Below are 19,834 nucleotides of genomic sequence, written 5' to 3' on the forward strand. Positions count from 1 at the left end.
ATCTGCAGATAAGGATAAATTCAGTTCATAAAGTAGTGTGACTTCTTATATATTTGCACTTGCCACTGAGAGCAGCACCTCCCACCCATTCTAAAACAATCACAGAATCATAGAATCGATTGGGTTGGAAAAGACCTCCAAGATCATCAAGTCCAACCCTTGGTCCAACTCCAGTCCCTTTACCAGATCATGGCACTCAGTGCCACATCCAATCTGCGTTTAAAAATCTCCAGGGATGGTGAATCCACCACCTCTCTGGGCAGACCATTCCAATGCCTGATTACTCTCTCTGTAAAGAATTTTTTTCTGATCTCCAACTTAAATTTCCCCTGGCAGAGCTTGAGCCCGTGCCCCCTTGTCCTATTGCTGAGTGCCTGGGAGAAGAGACCAACCCCCAGCTGGCTAATGCAGCTGCCACCATCAGTGCGTACTTTATGGTATCACTCTCAGCGGTGCTCACTCACAAATGGCAGATTTCTGACTGCTTACGTATTTCCACAGTAAGAAATGCTATTTATTTCTCCATCTTCAAAAATGAGACACATGAAATCAGAATAAAAAGATGCCTGGAAGCATGTTAAAAATAAGTAGTGATTGACTGTCTAGAATCAGCAAGAGCTGATGGAGCCTCCAAAGAACAGAGCATCCCTGCTAACTAAACTTGCATATTGCAGAAACTTCATATTTAATTTTAATTACCCTGCTGTTCTCTCCTTTCCCTCATTTTCTTCCAGAGAGGTAACAAAAATACATTACTATCATAATGCTAGGCAGCAAATATCTTCCAAGTTTGTCATTAGGTTCTAACTGAATTAAAATATAACTTAAAGAAGGTCTAATACTAAGATCATACTAAAATGTAAATATTAACGAAGCAGAAGAAAAAAATTTAAAGACTTATCTCTAAGACAATATTTAAATAAATTTGCATGGTTAAGGTTGGGGTTTTTCCCCTTTTCAAGATGTGTATATGATGCACAGAAAAAGCAGAGAGGCCAAAGACAGAATATTCAGAAGCAGGGAAAAAAAGCCAGTTTGTCTTCCTGCCTGTTGCTATTAGACTCCCTCCCACACGTAAAGCTTCACCTGAAGGAAAAGTAATGTTTCAGAATGACAAAGTCTTGTTAACAGTTTAATATGCAATTTTTGGATACCGTGTCCTTTATGAAAAAACACCCCAAAACTTTACCAAAGGATAGAAGACCACAAGGTACACACACAGTTTGTGGTTAAAGGCTATTTCATGAACTTAGACCTACTTTTATGAGATGTAATGTGAAAATAAAAACATACTACTCACCAAAATGCTAACACAAAGAAATTATTGCAGAGGAAAAATGCAAAACAGAACTGAATTTATTAAGGGTTTAGCTAAGGCATCCATACTTTTTCCATTCCCCAAATACTTAAAAGACATGGCAAATTGCTGGGCCAGAACAGCATCATTATTCTTAACAGATAGCAAGGCTTATGCTGAGAATATTTTCTACTTCAAAATAAATCCTTCAGTAATCAGAGCTTTCAGTGGGTAAAGAAAAGGTAATTTCCACAGCTGGAGGAAAAACCATCAACAGCAAGCCAATAAACACTAGGGCTTTTGAGACAGCTGATGTGGTGAATGTCAATTACTGATTCACTGTTTTCCTTTTGTGCTTAGATTTATTTTTTTAAATTAACACTTTTTGCTACAACATGTAGTTTGGCAAAAGTTCAAAGTAACCACATAAATTCAGTGATGCACAGTACATGTGGTTCTTCTGATCTAAGAATTTGCTGCTGTCAAAAGGAAAGCCTTTTCTTGACATCTCTGCTTTGCTTTTCCTAGCCAGAAAATGCCCTCCCTTATGCTGGCTCTGATCTGTGCCACACTCCACGACATGATTCACCCCTGGCACTTTCCAAGAAGTCATCCACTTCTACAAGAGAAGTTAACTAATGTTAACTGAGTTGACTGACTTAAGTAACTGTTAAAGCAGGGTATAATGAGTATCAAAACCAGCACGAATATACCATGTGCTAAGAGCAAAAGGCAACAAAGGAATGAGTAGAGGAGACAAAGATGCCACTCACTTTACCCCCTGCTTTCTGGTCGTGGTGAAACCACAGGGAGTATGGCTGGCCATAGTTTCAAAAAACAGGAAAAAACCCACAACAAATAAACAAAAACCTAACCTCCCCCCCCCCCCAACCAACCAAAAACAAAACAAAAAAAACAAGGCAATTTTGCCTCTAGCCTTGCAATTAACTGCAGCACCAAAGTTACACAGAGGACAGAATCCCTGGGATTTGATTACCTTTTCCTCCCTTCTCCCACAAAACCATGATTTGAAAGCCAGTCTAAACCCCAAGTTTTAAACTCACACAATTATGAAGATTGTTCCCATGAGACTCGTTGATGGGCAGCAAACCCCTACTCTGGACTCAAAGCTTCATGCTGCTTTATTAAAGGTCATGGCAGTCTTAGCAGTACTTCTACAGGAAGCAAAACAGGAGGTGCCCACACAAATTGCCTCTAAAAGAACAGATTGCTGAATTTCACCTGCACTTTCGTCCTTTTCCCAGACTGCTCTTAAGCCACCTCAGTATTTGCAACACTTGACAAACTAGAAGTTTCATAAAAAGAGCACAACATTTCAAACCATCTGTTTTGAAAAGCAAACAACAAGTTGGGCTAAAGCACTGCAATAAATTGCAGAAAACCATAATGTCATTGATTTAACTTTTATTTAAGGCCTATTTTTTTTCAGTAGTCAAAATCTGTGAAATTATTTGGTTTAGATGGAAGAAGCTACATATTTGTTACTTTAAAAAACTTCTGTGATGAGAACTTTGCCTAAGACACAAACTTACTTCCCTAGGAGCTAGAGGTTCATAGATTGTGTTTTCTTATTTAATAGTCATTAATGAATTTTTCTTTCAGAAATTTATCCAGTCACTGAACAACTGTTTCCTATCTTCTCGATAACACTCATTACTTTAGAGGCTTCCCCTCTCCCTTGCTCTCACAAACAGAAAGAGTCGTCCTTGTCTAAGGGAATAACTGGAGTTTTCATACAGACACCGCTCCACATTTTTGAGTATTGATGTTGGTCTTCCTCAGGTCTATTATACCCTGCCTGGGATGAAGGGATTAGAAGCACCTACAATATCAAAAGTAAGATTTACAGCAACAGTGATCTGTGCTTTGTGCTCCACTCCATTGCTAGTAAGTCCTCTGATTCTTTCTGCTTTTAGCCATTACTGGCACTGAACTGGCACTTGCCCAAAACTGTCATTATGGTCTCCATAATCTTTTTCCTAAATAATAATAAACTCAGAGACTACAGTTGTGTGTTTCCCAAACACATCACTCCAATGGAGTACAATGTGCTGTTGGAGGACTTTGTAATATTAAGGGCCAAGCCTTCATGATCCATCCTTGCCTTCACTATCACAAGCAGCACTCACTCATCAACAAAGCTGCTCAGCAACTATTTATGACAAGTGATTTCTAAACAAATCTTCTAAGCAGCAGAGATTCCTGAGAGATACTACTAATGACCACTCACCATTAATTCACATCTCTGGCTTCTCCATCCAGAGAAGGACTTTCTCCAAGTTCAGCTTAAGTCTTTGGTAGGGGACTTAATGTCTTATGAGAATCCAGTCAGATTATATGAACTAACTTTCATTGATGGATCTTAATAGACTTAGAAGTGCTGAATGTGTTTTGTAAGGCTGTTGTCTCTTCATCTCGGCACCTTCAATGTGTCCACCATCTCTGCTCTTGGTTCACCTTACTAGTTAGTAGTTTTCACTCTTCCAAAAAGTCCTTTTAAAAGCTGCCCCTTTCCAGTCTTTCATAACTGCAACAATTTAAAGCACTGGGTTATAAGTTCTGGTTAGAAATTTGCTCCTTGACCTTGACAACTGACTGCTCTTCAGTTTGCTCAAATAGCCCCAACTCCCAAACACTGCAGTTTGAAACAGATCCCTGCAATGAATGCCTTCATCTCCAGGCCTTTAAGTTCTTTCATAATGCACAGACAAAACAACAGCTTTTCTCTCACTGTCATTTGATCTTCTATAAACACTCCTTTTATCGCTCAGCAATGCCTTCATTCTACAGATAGCAGTGCAGGATTGATGCGTCAGAAAAGATGGAAGGAAAAAAAAGATTAATTTCATACCCTTCTCAAGTACTTTCTCAAGGTGGAGGGAGTTTCTGCACATGTTCTTGAGGGCTGGGGGGAGAGGAGTTTGCCAAGGAGGCTTTCCTACTACAGTTTTACACTTAGCCTATAATCACTTACCTTTTATTTCTTTATTCATCATTCATAGAAGACTTAATTTTTCAAAGCCCTCACTCCCAAGGGCTTCCTTTATTCTACTATTTCAGCATGTCAGATTTTTTAACTGATGTGTTTACAGTGCATACTCACTTGTGCTCACTCAGTGAGAGCCCAGCAAAGCTTCAAAAACGATTCCTGTGCAGCATGCAACATTTCACCTGCTTGGGTCTCTTTTAGCTTTAAGAGGCCATCTCCTCCCATCACCACCCCCCTTTATTTTCTTTTTTAACTGAAGTTGTAATTCAAGCAGATTTTTTAACCTTATTGTCCTAGTTCAGCAGGTGGGACCAGTTTATCACTGTGTGGGTGTGACCAAAGCTGTGTATTCTACACCCTCTATTCATTTCCCATGAACTATTAACAATGTACCATTTGCAGCAGCTGCCCAGGGCACACCTGACCCCTCAGGCTGTGAGCTGGGTGTTAAATGTTAAATACACGTGTGAGATAAGAGCTGTGATAACTTCCTTCCAGGAAGTCATTAGCACCTTAACACCCAGCCTGAGGTGTCATGTCTGCTAATGGGCCATCAATGATTCCAAAAATATCCCATGATTCATAGAGTGAGATCACCCACTGCGGAACTTCCCACCTTGGGGGAGGTACTGGGCAGTCCCACCTGGACCTGAGGGGATATAATCTTGGGCAGTTTAGGGACTTGGGGGAACTACTCGTTGAATCCAGAGGAGGACCAGAACCTCAACAGGGGGAGACACCACTCTCAACCAGACTGCGACCATCAGCTGCACCAACAGGTTTTTCACTTCCGTTTACTTTGGACTCGAGGCAACCACATGGGGCTCAGCACAGGGGCCAAAAAACACTATTGTGTTTGTGCCCCAGAGTGCTGGGTTATATGCCTGGGTTACTGGATTAAAACCAACTTCTTTTTGTGCCACTGCATTTATTGTGATATTGTTATTAAATTAGAACTCTGACTTATGACCTCTTTTGTGTTGGATTCATTTCTCCTGCCGGTTTACCTTTAAACCAGCACAATTGTATAGATTCAGCATCCTTCAGGAGCAAAGAAAAAACGTGTTTGTAACAGACGATCCTCAGTAATACCCATTTCAGTCTGCTCTTTCATTCTGTTGAAGGCCAAGTCCCAAGATGATTCTCCCCCTGTGAATGCCCAGACTGGCCGTTTCACTAAGTAACTACTCACTGCCACAAAGTTTTGTCTTGGCACCCTTCCCTGACAGAAGGCACCCACCTAAATGAAAAGAGGCTAACAGGCCGTTCATTGATGTATTTTCAGCTTTGTAGCCTCACTCATCTGCTGATCCACACAGCACAGGCACATGTAAACACAGTCCTAATGATATTTCTCCACCTCCCCTTATATTCTACACATAATGCTTCCCTTGCTGCAATAGCTACTCTTTTTTTGAGTCTTTTGGTATCTGACACTCATCTGGAGGAGTCACATAAACTTCCAGTTTAGCTTTTATAAAATCAAACTAACATAACAGCGAATGGCACTGTTGGCACATTCAGTTGTGACAGGTTGTTTTGTTCAACCTTGCTTAAACAGGACTGACATTCACCTAAAAAGAAATGAGAGATTTTGAATGCCAAGCTGTTCTAGTCCAAAAAGTTAGATAAGATTCAAATTACACTCAGGGACAAATTTGCTGCCTTGCTGTCTTGAAGTCCACTCAGATAAAAGTTTCTCCAGTAGCTATTGTTGAGCTCCGTATCTTGCCACAGTAGATCTGTGAGAACAACAGGGTTGATGAAACCCAACTTTCCAAGGATTCACTGTGGGATTATCCATTATCTGAATGCAAGCTGTAATTGTAAGTACACCTGCAGCTAGAGTTCCCTGCTCACAGGGTAAGGCCAGGCCTCTCACAGAAAACACATCATGGCCAGAAACGCAAAGTGGAATCAAGGGTTTGCTGCAATTCAGATCCTTTTGTATGCCAAGTTCTCAGCTGCACGTATTATTCACACAGGCAGTAATAAATTGAGCCTTCTTTTTTAGAGCAGCTCTCAAATGTCCTTTATTCAAATGTCAACATCTTGTATGCAAGGTGTTACAAGCACACAGCCGAGAGCTTTCCCAGAAAAACAGGCAGATTGTTTCAGTGACCTTTAGTTGTGTTCTTCCCTTTTCATAAAACATGTGAATTTTTTCAAGCATAATTTCAGTTTTGGATGTTTAGGCTATCATCTGTAGTTGAGAATATCACTATGTTCCCTCGAACATTTTGTCCTTTAAAGAGAAGTATCCGGAGCTTTAATCCTGACTTACAGTTCTTTTCCCGTAAATTCTGAGCTGACTGCACAATATGCTTTGCCACACTACCATTTAACACTCCTGGCAGTTAAGATGCAGTTGAATAGAAACTGTTGCCTCAATAGTAGTATCTTTTTGCTTGAGAATTACATATAATTTTACAAGGACTCTTTAGCATCCCAATATTTCTATGCTTAAGTCAGTCTATTAGGATAGGCAAAAAACATGCAACAGGGTAACATCAGTAGAATTCTCGGTTAAAAAGAAAAAGAAGCAGAATATTAAATTGTCTATCTTATTGTCTACTTTTATATAAACTACTTCAAACACTTTCGTGCAAAATTCAATACATTAATTCATAAAATCATAGAATAGTTTGGGTTGGAAGGGGCCTTAAAGATCATGTAGTGGTTTCCAAAATCAAACAGCTATTTCTCAAACGGGAAGCCTACAATACACAAAAGTTAACAACTCATTCACAAGTAGCCTCATACCCAACAAAAAATTGTAACTATAAATAATTCTACGCTGTAATCCCAAATGTGCTATTATGGGGCTTGACAAGGTCTTGGAAACCATTTGTTGAGGCTTGGAGGAGACAAGAGAGCACAGCAGGCTGGCAGGCCAGAACACAAAACCCTCCTGAATGGCCATCAGCCCGCACGGAGCAGTAACACACAGCATTCCTTGCCAGGCTTCCATAGAAAGGGTGGGGACAGCAGGGGGAGAGCAGCAGGAGAGGCAGAGCACTGGTGGAATGAAGCCTGACACTGAAACTTTGTTCCCATCCATTCACACAGGATGGGCTTCTCTAAAGTCAAGGCTGCTTTACAGGGGAGTATTACCAGAAAGCAAGCAAGCCTTTTATTAGCACCAAAGCTGAGTATCTTCATGCTCCTGCCTCAGCTTCATTACTTTGCCAAACTTAGATCCATTTTAGCTGTATTGAACCTTAAAAAACATTTCCAAGACTTAACAGATGAGGTTGAACTGATTATCATTGACTCATAAAGTAACAATACAGACCTCTTAAGTATTTTATAGTATTACAAACCCACTGACTGAACATTAAAAAAGAGAGCCAGTCATACCGTGATTAAACAAGCTTCATATTCTTACTCAGTTTCAACATTCTGAACTTATCCCTTCACCATGGGCCCTTTTGTCATATTTCAGAAGTTTAAGATCTGGCAGTTCCTCTTCTTTCCCCAACACATGCCCAGCAAGCAAAACATTCTAACCTGAAATCATTTGAGCTTAAGAAATCTAAGATTCATGACAGCAGCAGACTGGCAGAAGACTTGCAGATTATTACTTGTGCACAACACATTACTCACCTCATCCTAGGAGACAGCCCTAGCTGCAAGCATACTTCCAATCTGAATTTGCATTTAGACAGTGGATAATTCCACAATAAAGAAAACACCCTTGGGGAGGAGAACAAATAAATCAGGTTTCATAAATGCCATCACTCACATTACTACTGTGCAAGATACAAAAAGCTGCAACCAGAACTAGCACAGTCTGTGTAAATTTAAGACAGCAAGGCTGCAAGCCCCTCATCAATTTTCCAGTATCTCAAAAGCAGCTAGTCCCTCAGATCTCTTTATGGAGGGACTCTGTACAGACATAGAATTATTTGGGTTTTACCAGTTTTAGAAATACAGACAATATTTGTACATGTAGCTATACAATTAAGATCCCTTTTTTTTTACTTAGGCTTAAGGGATTTCTGCTGGTTTTGGAGAAATACTTGAATGCTGTATTTTCCACAGAACCATTATCACATGTAGAGACCACAAACAATTTTGCTTAAAATGAGCAAAAAGGCTAGTAAATACATTTAGATATTCATCCACTACAGGCTATTCTTTTAGAATCTGCAAAGGCCAGCCAAGGTCCTGCAGAAGCAGGAAACGTGTTAGAACCTCATCACAATCATCCCTAAAGGAAGGAAGGGAGATGCTACCCCTCCGTTTTCTTTTTTTGTTAACGTTCCCCCACCCCAAACATTATCCTGATATGAGGAAATACTTTCTCAAAATCTGCTGTTCACTGAAGAACTGCTACTGCATTGCAAATTACCTGCGCTGTGTGTACTTATGACTTCTTCACTTATCTACCTGAACTTTTGTTCTCTAAGTACTTTTCTTCATATGCACAAAATTACAAAAGCAGATCCTTCCTTAATGCTACTATTTTATTTCAGGTTTCGGATATAAGGAGCTCCTTCCAGGTTTTTTTTCCATAATTTCTACCCAGATCCTCAAAACCCAGTGCTGGAAACAAGGGCTGCAAGATCTGTCATCCTGGCGCAGGAGACTCCCAGGACCCTGACTCACCTCTCCCACCCTATTCATGCTTTAGACAGAAACCCAGTCCTACTCTACACCAATCACTGATTTCAGCCCCAGGAAAGCTTTAACTTCATCATTTCTCTTCCCATCTCCAGACTGTTAACACAAAGAGGAGCACACTGTCATAGCATGGACCTAGGACAGCTGTACAAACAGGAGCTTTCCCATGCAGATATTATGTCCAAGCTCTGAGCTGCTGACCCCTGCTGAGCCTCCCAGCTACCTGCACCTCTTCACCCACCTTCCCCTGAAGGGCAGTTTAGTTCCAGGTTCATCTTCCCTTCCTTCACAATGTATTTTTTCAGTGCACCCAACAAACCCACATGCCCTGCACTGCTGTCCCAGAGCCAGACAGTGCAGTACACGGTTTCTAGCACTCCACTAGACACATCGGTATCTATGAACAGCCATGTCTCCCTTTCACCTCCATCACCTACTGTCACCCCCAAGTCCACTCTTTTGGGCAGTGTTGACGACTGCATGCAGCCTTCAGGGAAATGGAGCAGCTTCTTCTGCCCAGAGTTCCTCCTGAATTTTTCAGAAGTTTGTGGATTGAAACCAAGTACCAAACCCTAAAGGATTTCTTCATGGTACCGTAAAAAATGCAACACAGTAACTTCTAATGTATTGCAGCAGTCTACCAAAATAAAAGCTCTTGCTTAATGAACAATACATGACTAAGAGCCCATTATTAGCAAATAAAAGAGGAGACAATGAAATCAAAACAAACATAACTCTCCCCCACAGCTGAAGTGGCTTTCAGCTGCATAGTATATATTTATATATATATACACACACACATATACATATATATGCATACCGTTTCAGAATGGCCAACATTCTGCAGTCATTCATGTTCACCAACTAATTCCATTCTATTCTCTTCCTATTCAGTTACATATTAGCTAAATGTGTGCAAAAATTACGATGCCATTAGGCTCCACAGTGCTTGGCAAACAGTTGGACTTCATAATCATAAAGATATTTTCCAACCTAAATATTTCTATGGTAAATATGGAATTTTCTTCCATATGTAGAAGTCTTGAGGGTAAAATGACTATTGGGGAAACCTCAATTGTCTGTCTGCAACCAATACAATTCTAATTTAAAATATTTTCCTTATTTTTTAATATTCCCCAAGCAGAAGACACTGTAAGATCACTCAATTATTTATGACCCTCCCATCACACACCCCAAATCAGTAACACTCTACATCAGCACCACTGCAGTAAATAAGCACCACGGTTCTGCTGCTTTCAAGATAGCCACAGAAGGAAGACAGAGAAGACCACCTATCACTCCTGTTACAGACTCCTGTATGTATGTTTATGTATGGCCAGACTTGGTGAACGCAGATTTGGGCAGGGCTCTCCCCACGTGGGTGTGCCCTTCCAGCCTGCGCAGTGGATTTTTTAGGTCAGGCACAGCGTGCGCAGAACTGGCCCCACCGTTTCAGTCCTGAGGTCCATCTGCCACGGCCGAGCGAGCTTGGACAGAGACAGGGAAGTCCTTGGGACTGTCACAGCACCCGGTACTAACCGGGGCTGACCCTGCTGAGCATCCGAGATGTGACGGGATGGGATGGCAGGGAGGCATTGAACTGCCAGGGGACGGTCCCGCTGAGACTGGAACTCAGGACCTTGGGATTCAGAGTCCAGCGTGCTCTCTTTTACACCACGGGACCGCCCTAGACTCTTGTAGGAAAATTCAGATTGACATCACACTTCAAAACGAAAGGATTATCCTCTGCAACTAAGAACCAGGCAAAAGTTTGAAAGACAGGCTGTATGGCAAAAATACAGATATAGCAAACATTTTATTCTAAGACAAAACTGAAGGTAAGCACTCTTAGTCAGCACAAAACAAAGGCAACACTGTGGGGTGCATTAGGTGTCTCCCTTTGGGGCTGAAACCCAGCATTTCAAAAAAAAAAAAATAAAAACACCCAAAGATACTGGTTGCCAGCTGTCCTCAGCAGCAGCCTGTGCACTGCCTCACATCCTCAGCTCCTCCAACTATAGCAGCCCAGTATCCACCCCATCCAATCACAAAGGATCCACAGCAGAAAGAAATAATTCTGTTCCAAAGAAAGCTGATAGGTGAGCAAGGTGAATTTAAAAAAACACCACAAAAAAACCCCAGCATTTTGGTTAGAAGGTGCTTGCTATGCAAACCTTTGCAATTAATGTCTAGCTTTTCATTCTCCTGCTCCTTGGCTATGGAAAATTATCCTGGCAGAAGATGGAAACATCTTGGTATTAATTGGCCATTCAAAATGATCTATTGGTATTTCAGGCACATCAGTGAATGGTTTGTAAGTCAGTAAAGTTCAACAGAGCACCAGATTTTTACAACCACTTTTACATGGCAAAACAATCACCTTTCAATGCCAAAATGGACACATGGAGGCTGCAACTTGAAGGTCTTGTGAAGTTCATATCACCATGTTGGCTGTTCTTACACACTGCTGGAGTACAGCCTTGTCATACACAAACTCAAGCTACTCTACCTTCATCAGGTTTCCCCTGTAGTTGTCAAATTTCAGCAAGACTATAAGTCTAGTCTTAAGAAACAAGAAATTTTTCAGTTTCTGCTGCAGTAGCCTGCAAATAACAGCTCTTCAGATTCCAAAGCTAATAAAGGACATCTCTGTTATTTTGTTGTTGCTTTAACAAAAACTTCAAAAATACTTTTAAAACAGAAAAATCAAAGAATACCCGAGATTTGGAGTGCTACCTCACTGTCATTTGGCTGAAAGCAGCATTCTCTGACTACATATACCTTCTCTACAATCAGCACCCTCCAAAACTATCTCCTATCCCCTCATGAGAAATCAGTTACAGCAGTACATGCCCCCATCATTTACACATATTATCGTAATTTAGAAATCCAGAATAAAACTACCTAGAGATCTTTGGTGTTTTACTTTGTTGTTTTGCAACACAACTCTCTTGCCCTCCTCTCTGCACTTGTCATAGGCTTCAGGTAGGAATGAAACACTTAACTCACCTTTGCTGCAGGGTATAAAAATAAATCAACACATGTGTGACAAGATAAGAAAAGATGACACCAAATAAAGTCCAAGGGCCACAGAAGGGCTCACTCAACCACATGACCTTAAAAACCTACAAAGCCTGGAGCCACCACACCAGGTGAGAAGGGAAGGAAGCAGATGGAAGACAGTTTAAAAAGTGGTTTACCAGAAATATTTAAGAGCACAAGACTTCATTCCATACAGCATGCCTCCCTCATTATGTAGATAGAGTTTAATTAGGAACTTTCTAACCACTATGGGGAGGGATCCAAAAGAGACTCAGGGCATATATTTTAAGAAGATAATAACACATATTACATACATAAATAAAGTCTGCGGCATTTAGAAATTCCACACTGTTGTTGACAGGAGTCAGAAGCCAAAGACTTGCATGCTGGCTCTGCATCTCTCGCCACCTGCCTGTAATCTCCACCAACTGCTTCAGGTCAAAACAGTTAAAATCAACACACAAACATTCGGCCAAGAAAAAAAATCACCACTTCATGTCTATTAAACTGCAAGAAGACAGGAGTTTTTAGAACTTTATAGAGAAAACTAACAGCATAAACTTCATAATACAATTCCTGTAAAAGCTCGATACAGAACTAATCAAGAAGCTCCAAGTCCAGTCCTGTTGTTTCACTTCTCACCAACCAAAATTCTAACTCATGACATCTACTTGTGGCACTCCCAAACTGGAAGTAACTCTCCCTAAACACGACTTTCATATAAACCTTGACAAAATAATATTATCTGATGTAACTCAATCAATACATACCCAAAAACACAAACAGCAACTAAGCTGCAAACAACCTTACAACAGGCAAGATACTATTTTGAAGTGTTGAAAAAAAAACTGAAACAAAAACATGAAAACTGAGAATTACTTAAGTAAACAAAAATGAGTTCTTCATGCATTGCAGAGCTTGGTCTGATCTCTAACTGAGCAGCTCAACTTCTACAGCGGAAGAACATTCAATGTGTTACAACGGTTAGTCAAAAGTGATTGGCTTTTATAACATGACAGAACAGACTCTAAGGTCTTAACCTTTTTCCTTGGACAACAGGCTACACTGTTGACCTAAATTGCATTAAAATATTTCTTTATTGTTTTCTAAAAAATTCCATGTCCCCCCTCTTCAAATGCTGTGAAACAATAGCACAGGTATCTTGCCCATTACCCAATCCATTCCTTTTTTTATCTAGCTTAAACACATTCTGCCTTCTACCTTTTCAAAGATAAATACTTCCCATCTGTTGTTTCTCTAAGCGTCTCTTTATACAAAAGTTTGAGAGAATCATCGTTCTTGCAATATCCTTTTAAATGGCAAGAAGAAACTATGATACTAGAGATTAAGCAACACAATAATTTACTGGACATCTACTTTTCCACCTTTCTGTTTCTTTTGCAACTCAGACCTTCAAAGGCCAAGAAAAAGTGGATTAGATTGGATTGCTTAAAGCGTGCAAGTCCAGCATAAAACTGTTATTTTCAGTGTCAATTACAATGGGTCAGTGTGTTCAAAAGAAACAATCATTCCCTCCATCTATAGCAATGCTTCCAACATAACTGTAATAGCTGAAATATTAAAAAAAAATCTCCACTTGTGTTTGGGACCAACATCACTTCTCCCAGTGCTTGAGAGTAACTAGCAGAGCACTAGTTTCCTTACTGTTGGTTCCCCACACCTTGAGCCTCTTTCCCAGAGACTTGGAAAAGTTTTCAATAAAGCACCAGAGGATATTACTATAGTGCAAGACCTTCCATTATGAGATTTTTTGCTGTCATAATTAAAAAGTCAGATACTGTCTAACAGTGACATCCAAGAGTTTCTTATTCTCATCCAAACCACATCTGATAAACAGGAAAAATGAGTATTGGGAAACACTCCAAATTGCCACTGACAGCATTGCTCCTCAGAACAGGCTTCTCTCTCAGATTTCTAACTGTTGTTATATCATAAAAACTGAAGGGAGAGGAGAGTGAAAAAAGCAGTGCAAGACCAATCCCAGTAAAACTGGGCTCCACTCTGACATCAGCACACATCCAGCACATGGTGCCAGTTCCAGGAGAGCATATACCTGGTGTGCTGCACAAGCAGCCCCCAGTGTCCTGCCACCTCCTTCTGACCAGACCCAGCACTTGGCTCCCAGTGAGCTTGCAGGTGTTTGAGCTAGTCAATACCAAATATGTTAGTCCATCAAAGAAAAACTGCTGGCATTTTTTCCAAGTTCAGCACAAGTCAAATAGGTAGCTTTAATATCCAGATTGAGCAACGTTCCTGAGGGAGCACCCAAATGGCAGGCAAAGCAGGAAATAGCTGACATTTTCTGGACAAAAAAAAGGTAAGCTATCCTACCACCACAAGAGATGAGCAACAGTTCCTTTATCTGACAGCTGATGTTCACCATGCCATGCTTGCAATTTGCTTCCCAGCATCTGCCATTAGTGCCAACTGTCCTCTTGTACACCTTTCTGCTATAAAATTAAACCCCATCAATCCACAGACTTTGTTCTAAGCAGGTTTTAGAGCCCACTGCAGGAACTGCACTGATGAAAGAGATAGCACCACTCAATAAAAAGCCAGGAAGATGCAACCACATAGACCACAGACTTAAAATAAGACGGATTAAAATAAGCATTAGAAGAGAATACAATTTTGCTGCAGGCAGTGAAGGCACCAGGGTAGACAGAGCCCAGTCATGATGCCTGACACTCAGCTGGTTCAGTGTTCAGCTGGGTCAAGGCTGGCAGCGATTATGGAAGAAACCTCCACGGAGCTGTACCTGGTGATCCTCAAGGACAGACCAGCTGAGACCTTCACCTTATGCAGGGCTGAACTAACTTTGCTGTCGGAGCAAGGCATGAAATGCAGGTTACACCCTCATAAGGTCACTGAAGCACATACCTTTTCACTCATGAAAAGGATTTTCACGCCATCAAGATTCCTGTAACACTGTCCTCCAAAACATTCCTGTGTAGTTCCAATGGCACACAACTTCCCACAATTAGGACACACAGCTGCTATCTAGTTTTCAATTGCCATAATGCACATCAGAGGCAGCTGTAAAAGCAATAAAATTTAAAAAAGGAATTGAAGACTGCAATCATACTACAGACTGCTCCTAGTACTCCTAAACTGGATTTTTATCACCAAAGGCTTCAGAACACACACTTGCACAAGCTGAATTCCTAAAATTTAGTTCTTTTCTGTGTTCCTACTATTCATTAGATTCCCATAGTAAACGATGCCATTTAAGAAAAAGCTGCACCAATATTGTTAACAAAATATTTGCAGTCCTGCAGCTCACTCTTCAAAGTGCTCTAAAAACTACTTGAAAGATTTGTACGATCTAAAGTAAGAATTAAAATCATGTAACAAAGTTTAAAGCACTCTTGTAAGCTCAAGGGAAATATAAAAAAGAATGTTTGAGCTTTATAGATACTAGAAACAACTGAAAAATGGGTTATTGATCCATCACTACTTACCATTCAGGGAATACTAAAACAATGCAAGAATATTTGTTCAGTATTTGCATCTAGCAACATACAAACACTAAACTCGGTTTCAGACACTCCTCACTGCAAGACGTTAAACATCCATCCATATATTACCATACGTTCAGAAAAATTAAATGTCATTACACATTTGCTTTTTCAATTTAATTGATGCCCTTTAGATAAAGGTATGTAAATGAAACCTTCAACTTCACTCCTAATTCCACCCTTATAACTTAAGATCACAAATGTATATTACAAGCTACAAAAGCATCTACGGATATTTCTATTTTACACATTTTAGTGACTGTCCAAGGGCAATCACACAACATATTTGAAAGTTTTCAGAAATCACAAAGGCAAATGGGAAGTGTCAGGGAAAAGGACGGTAAAGAGGCACTAGATGAACAACAAGGCAAAGATAAAGGAGACAATACACATTGCTCACCTCTTTTTTTTTTCAACTTAAATCAAATACCCTACCTTGATTGCCCCACTCACCAAAAAGAGAGGATTTAAAATCATATACATCCTACTATAAAGCCACCTTTGAGTAACTGTCCATTTTTAAAGGAAACAATTTTTTTCCTGGAATTTCTCAAAAAGGCACTACCACTAGCAAGTCTCAACACTGTCTCCCAAATAACATTAAGCAGACTGATGGTTTTCTTCAAAAATATGTCTGAGTATATTCTTCAGCAGTATCACACGCTGAATTCCCTACATGTAGCTGCAGCCCAACATGCTGAACAGCTGCAAAGAGCCTGATGTGAGCCTCAGAAATGCAGCCATATCTTTCAGTACCTCCATCTATTTTTCATACTACAGATCTCATCGGCGCAGAAGGCAGCGCTGGCTGCACCAGCAAAGTTGGTACCTGCACGTGAGGAGACTTCAGGGGACAGCTTATCACAGTCACAACTGGTTTTTTCCATCAAGCCCTCCCAGAATAAAAAGAATTTGGTCAAGTTAAGAATTTCTCCTATGAGCTGTTTAAGGGATGCAAACGTAGGAGTTGTGTAAAAAAGTAGGTAGCTGATTCACGGTGTCTAACAAAATTCAAGCTGAGGTAACTGTGCTGCAATCAGTATCAACATGTTTAAGACACAGACAAGACAAGGGGCAACCAGCCCAATTGCAGCCATTCCGTAGGTAATAGCGAAAGCATTTCTGTCTAGAATTAAGGCTTATGTTAACAGAACCAGATCGTATTTTGGCCATGACTGACCACTGCCTCCTTTGCAAGTTTTTTTTTTTTCATTTATAGAATATAAAAACAATACCTAGACTTTTAAAATACACCTTATTTGAATGACAGCATACAGACCACCGCTGCGATGAGACCGTAAGAGAAGGAATGGATGTAATTTAAAATTTAGGAACCTTCTACTGGAACCACCCGTGCTTCCCCCTGTTTATCCTGCTCCCTACTTCCCATTGTTCCCCTGTTAGGCAAGTGATGCCATGTCATGGGCAACGGAAACCTAAAGGACAGTTTGCTCGGTCTTTCTCGAAAGCGTTTATGCCAAGGAATCAATTTACTCAGGTCCACCCCGAGAACTGCTCACACACAAAAGATGGTTTAAAGCATCCAAAACCCCCCAACCCACGAGCGGACTTTGGCTCCCGAAGCAGCCAGCAAGAGCCCCAAAATGGTGACTACGAGTAGTAAATCATAAGAAACAGCATCGTTAAAAAAAAAACAAACAACACAAAACTAACAAACAAACCCCCGTTTTACGAAGTCGATGGTCAGGCTGAACAGTGTAAGCGTCCACTCCTTTACTCACAATGAAAACCCATTAAAGGAAAGGTTTTCCTCGGCCACACAATCTTTTTCCCCAAACCCTCCCGTACTGAACCAGACTCGGTGGCTGCGCAGAGGGGCTGGGGATGCCCGGAGAGACCAGGGGGAGCCCGGCCAGGGTAGCGCGGGGCTCGGGGGCCGGGAGCGGGCAGGGCCGGGAGCGGGGGGCATTACCCGGGGCCGGAGGGGCACAGGGGCCCGCGGGGCGGGGGCGGCCCGGGGCGGGGGTACGGGTGGCCGGGAGAGGGTGCGGGAGGGGACAGAGGACCGGCCCGGGGGTGAGGGAGGGGGCAGAGGACCGGCCCGGGGGTGCGGGAGGGGGCAGAGGACCGGCCCGGGGGTGCGGGAGGGGGCAGAGGACCGGCCCGGGGGTGCGGGAGGGGGCAGAGGACCGGCCCGGGGGTGCGGGAGGGGGCAGAGGACCGGCCCGGGGGTGCGGGAGGGGGCAGAGGACCGGCCCGGGGGTGCGGGAGGGGGCAGAGGACCGGCCCGGGGGTGGGGGGGGGGAGAGGCGCCCCTCGCTCATTCACTCACTCACCCGTCCTTGCGCTTGGCTTTGTAGACGTGCCCGTAGGTGCCCCTGCCCACCTTGCAGCCCTCGTACTCGAACAGGTCCTCCACCCGCTCGCGCTCCCCGGTCAGCTTCACCTTGAAGTCATAGTCCATCTTGGGCGCCCGCCGCGACCCGCCGCCCCCGGCAGCCGCGCCCCGCCGCGCCGCGCACACCGGGCGGCGGCAGCAGGAGAAGGAGGAGGAGGAGGAGGAGGAGGCCCCCGCGCCGCCCCGCGGAACATCCAGTGGCGGGGCTGCTCCCTCGGCTCCGCGCCCCCTCCCTGCCCGCCCCGCTCCGCCGGTGCCGCTCCCGGGCGCGCTCCCGGGGCCGCGCCCGCCCGCGCTGCCGCAAACCAACGTCGCAAACCGCGGCGCCTCCCCGGCCGCGGGCAGCGAACCACGTGGAACCGCCCGGCCCGGCCCGGCCCAGCAGGCCCCGCGCGCGCGGGGCACGCCGGGAGATGTAGTGCGGGCGGAGGCGGGCGGGGCCGCGGGGCCCGCTGGGGGTTGTAGTTCCCGGGCATGGCGCGGGGCCAGCCATGCGGTGCCCCTTGGGAATGGCACGTTTACAGAATCACAGACTGTTCTGAGTTGGAAGGAACCCACGAGGCTCATCGAGTCCAACTCTTAAGTCAATGGCCCACATAGGGGATTGAACCCATGACCTTGGCATTATTACAACCAAGTTTTAACCAACTGAACTAGTTCCCATTGCCAGGGCCGGCCGTGGGGAATGTGCCAGCCCAGCGCCAGACAGGCTGGGAGAGGTACACACCGCTGGTCTGCACTGCCCTGACAGCCTCTTAGCATCACTGAAATTAAGGCAGTTCCACATCTGAGGGCACACAGTCACAGAATAGTTCGAGTTGGAAGGGACTCACAAGGATCATCAAAGTCCAGCTCCAGGCCTTGCACAGGACCATCCCCAACAATCACATCATGTGACTGAGAGCATTGTCTGGGCACTTCTTGAACTCTGCCAGGCTTGGTGCTGTGACCATTTCCCTGGGGAGCCTCTTCCAGTGCCCATCTACACTCTGGGTAAGGAACATTTTCCTAATATCCAACCTAAACCTTCCCTGACACAGTTTCAGGCCATTCCCTTGGGTCTTGTCACTGGTCACCACAGAGAAGAGATCAGTGCCTACCCCCCATGAGGAAGCTGTAGACTGCCTTGAGGTCTTCCATAAGCTTCATCAGGGCTGAACACACCAAGTGCCCTCAGCTACTCCACATGTGGCTTCCCCTTCAGACCCTTCACCACTTTGTGGATGCTCTCTATACTTTAATGCATTTCTTATACTGTGGTGCCCAAAACTGCACACAGCATTGAAGGCACAGACAGATGTCACATTGCTGACAAACCTCTATTTGGCTGCTGAGACAAACCAGGATGCAACTTAGCAAGGTCCTTGTGTGTCACCAGTAAATCGGCATTGTAGGACCCAACCCAACAGAAAGCCAGAGGATCATTTTGTACAACAGAGAGCTTGGAACTAAACTAAAGCTACAGCAATCTTTCTACTTACAGCCCAGCCTTTGGCATATTTAGTAATCATGCACATATGCATCATGTTTCATCTCAAGAACGCAGCACCCTGAGCACATAAGTGAGCACTCGAATCCCCAACTTAGAGACATCACTGAATATGAGGACTTTTGAGAAGAACAATCAACATTTTCTGGAACGGTCTGAAATCATCTCCATTTTTATTTACAAATCTCCATTTTGATTTACACAGTAAGGCTGATTCTTTAAAATTGTGGATAGGGGTGTGCCAGCCTCTTGAGCTGGCATCACTCAATTGGACTGATGTCAGATGCCCTTTGTGGGACCTTCAGCATTTTACCATGTAGTTTTTAGGGACATTGTGTATGTTAAATAGAGCAATTAGGCAGGTGTTACAAAAAATAAGTGCAGAGAATCTACAAAACTCCATTTTATTTGCCCAGCAAATCAACTAAATCATGGAAGAACATTCCCAGCACCTCATTACACCAATCAAACA

The 19,834-nt window shown here is 43.1% G+C and overlaps 1 protein-coding gene across 2 annotated transcripts in view; it reads right to left on the reverse strand.

Moving 5' to 3' along the window:
- CDK8 (cyclin dependent kinase 8) overlaps positions 1–18,195 on the reverse strand; it is a 77,432-nt gene extending 59,237 nt beyond the window's left edge. For both annotated transcript variants that reach the window (XM_071553583.1, XM_071553573.1), the window contains exon 1: positions 17,812–18,195. In XM_071553583.1, coding sequence (XP_071409684.1) covers positions 17,812–17,939 — 128 coding nt within the window. In that variant the 5' untranslated portion in view covers positions 17,940–18,195. The remainder of the gene's footprint in view (positions 1–17,811) is intronic.
- Positions 18,196–19,834: the final 1,639 nt, after the last annotated feature.

Source organism: Pithys albifrons, chromosome 1, assembly GCF_047495875.1.
Source record: "Pithys albifrons albifrons isolate INPA30051 chromosome 1, PitAlb_v1, whole genome shotgun sequence".
Lineage (NCBI taxonomy): Eukaryota > Metazoa > Chordata > Aves > Passeriformes > Thamnophilidae > Pithys > Pithys albifrons.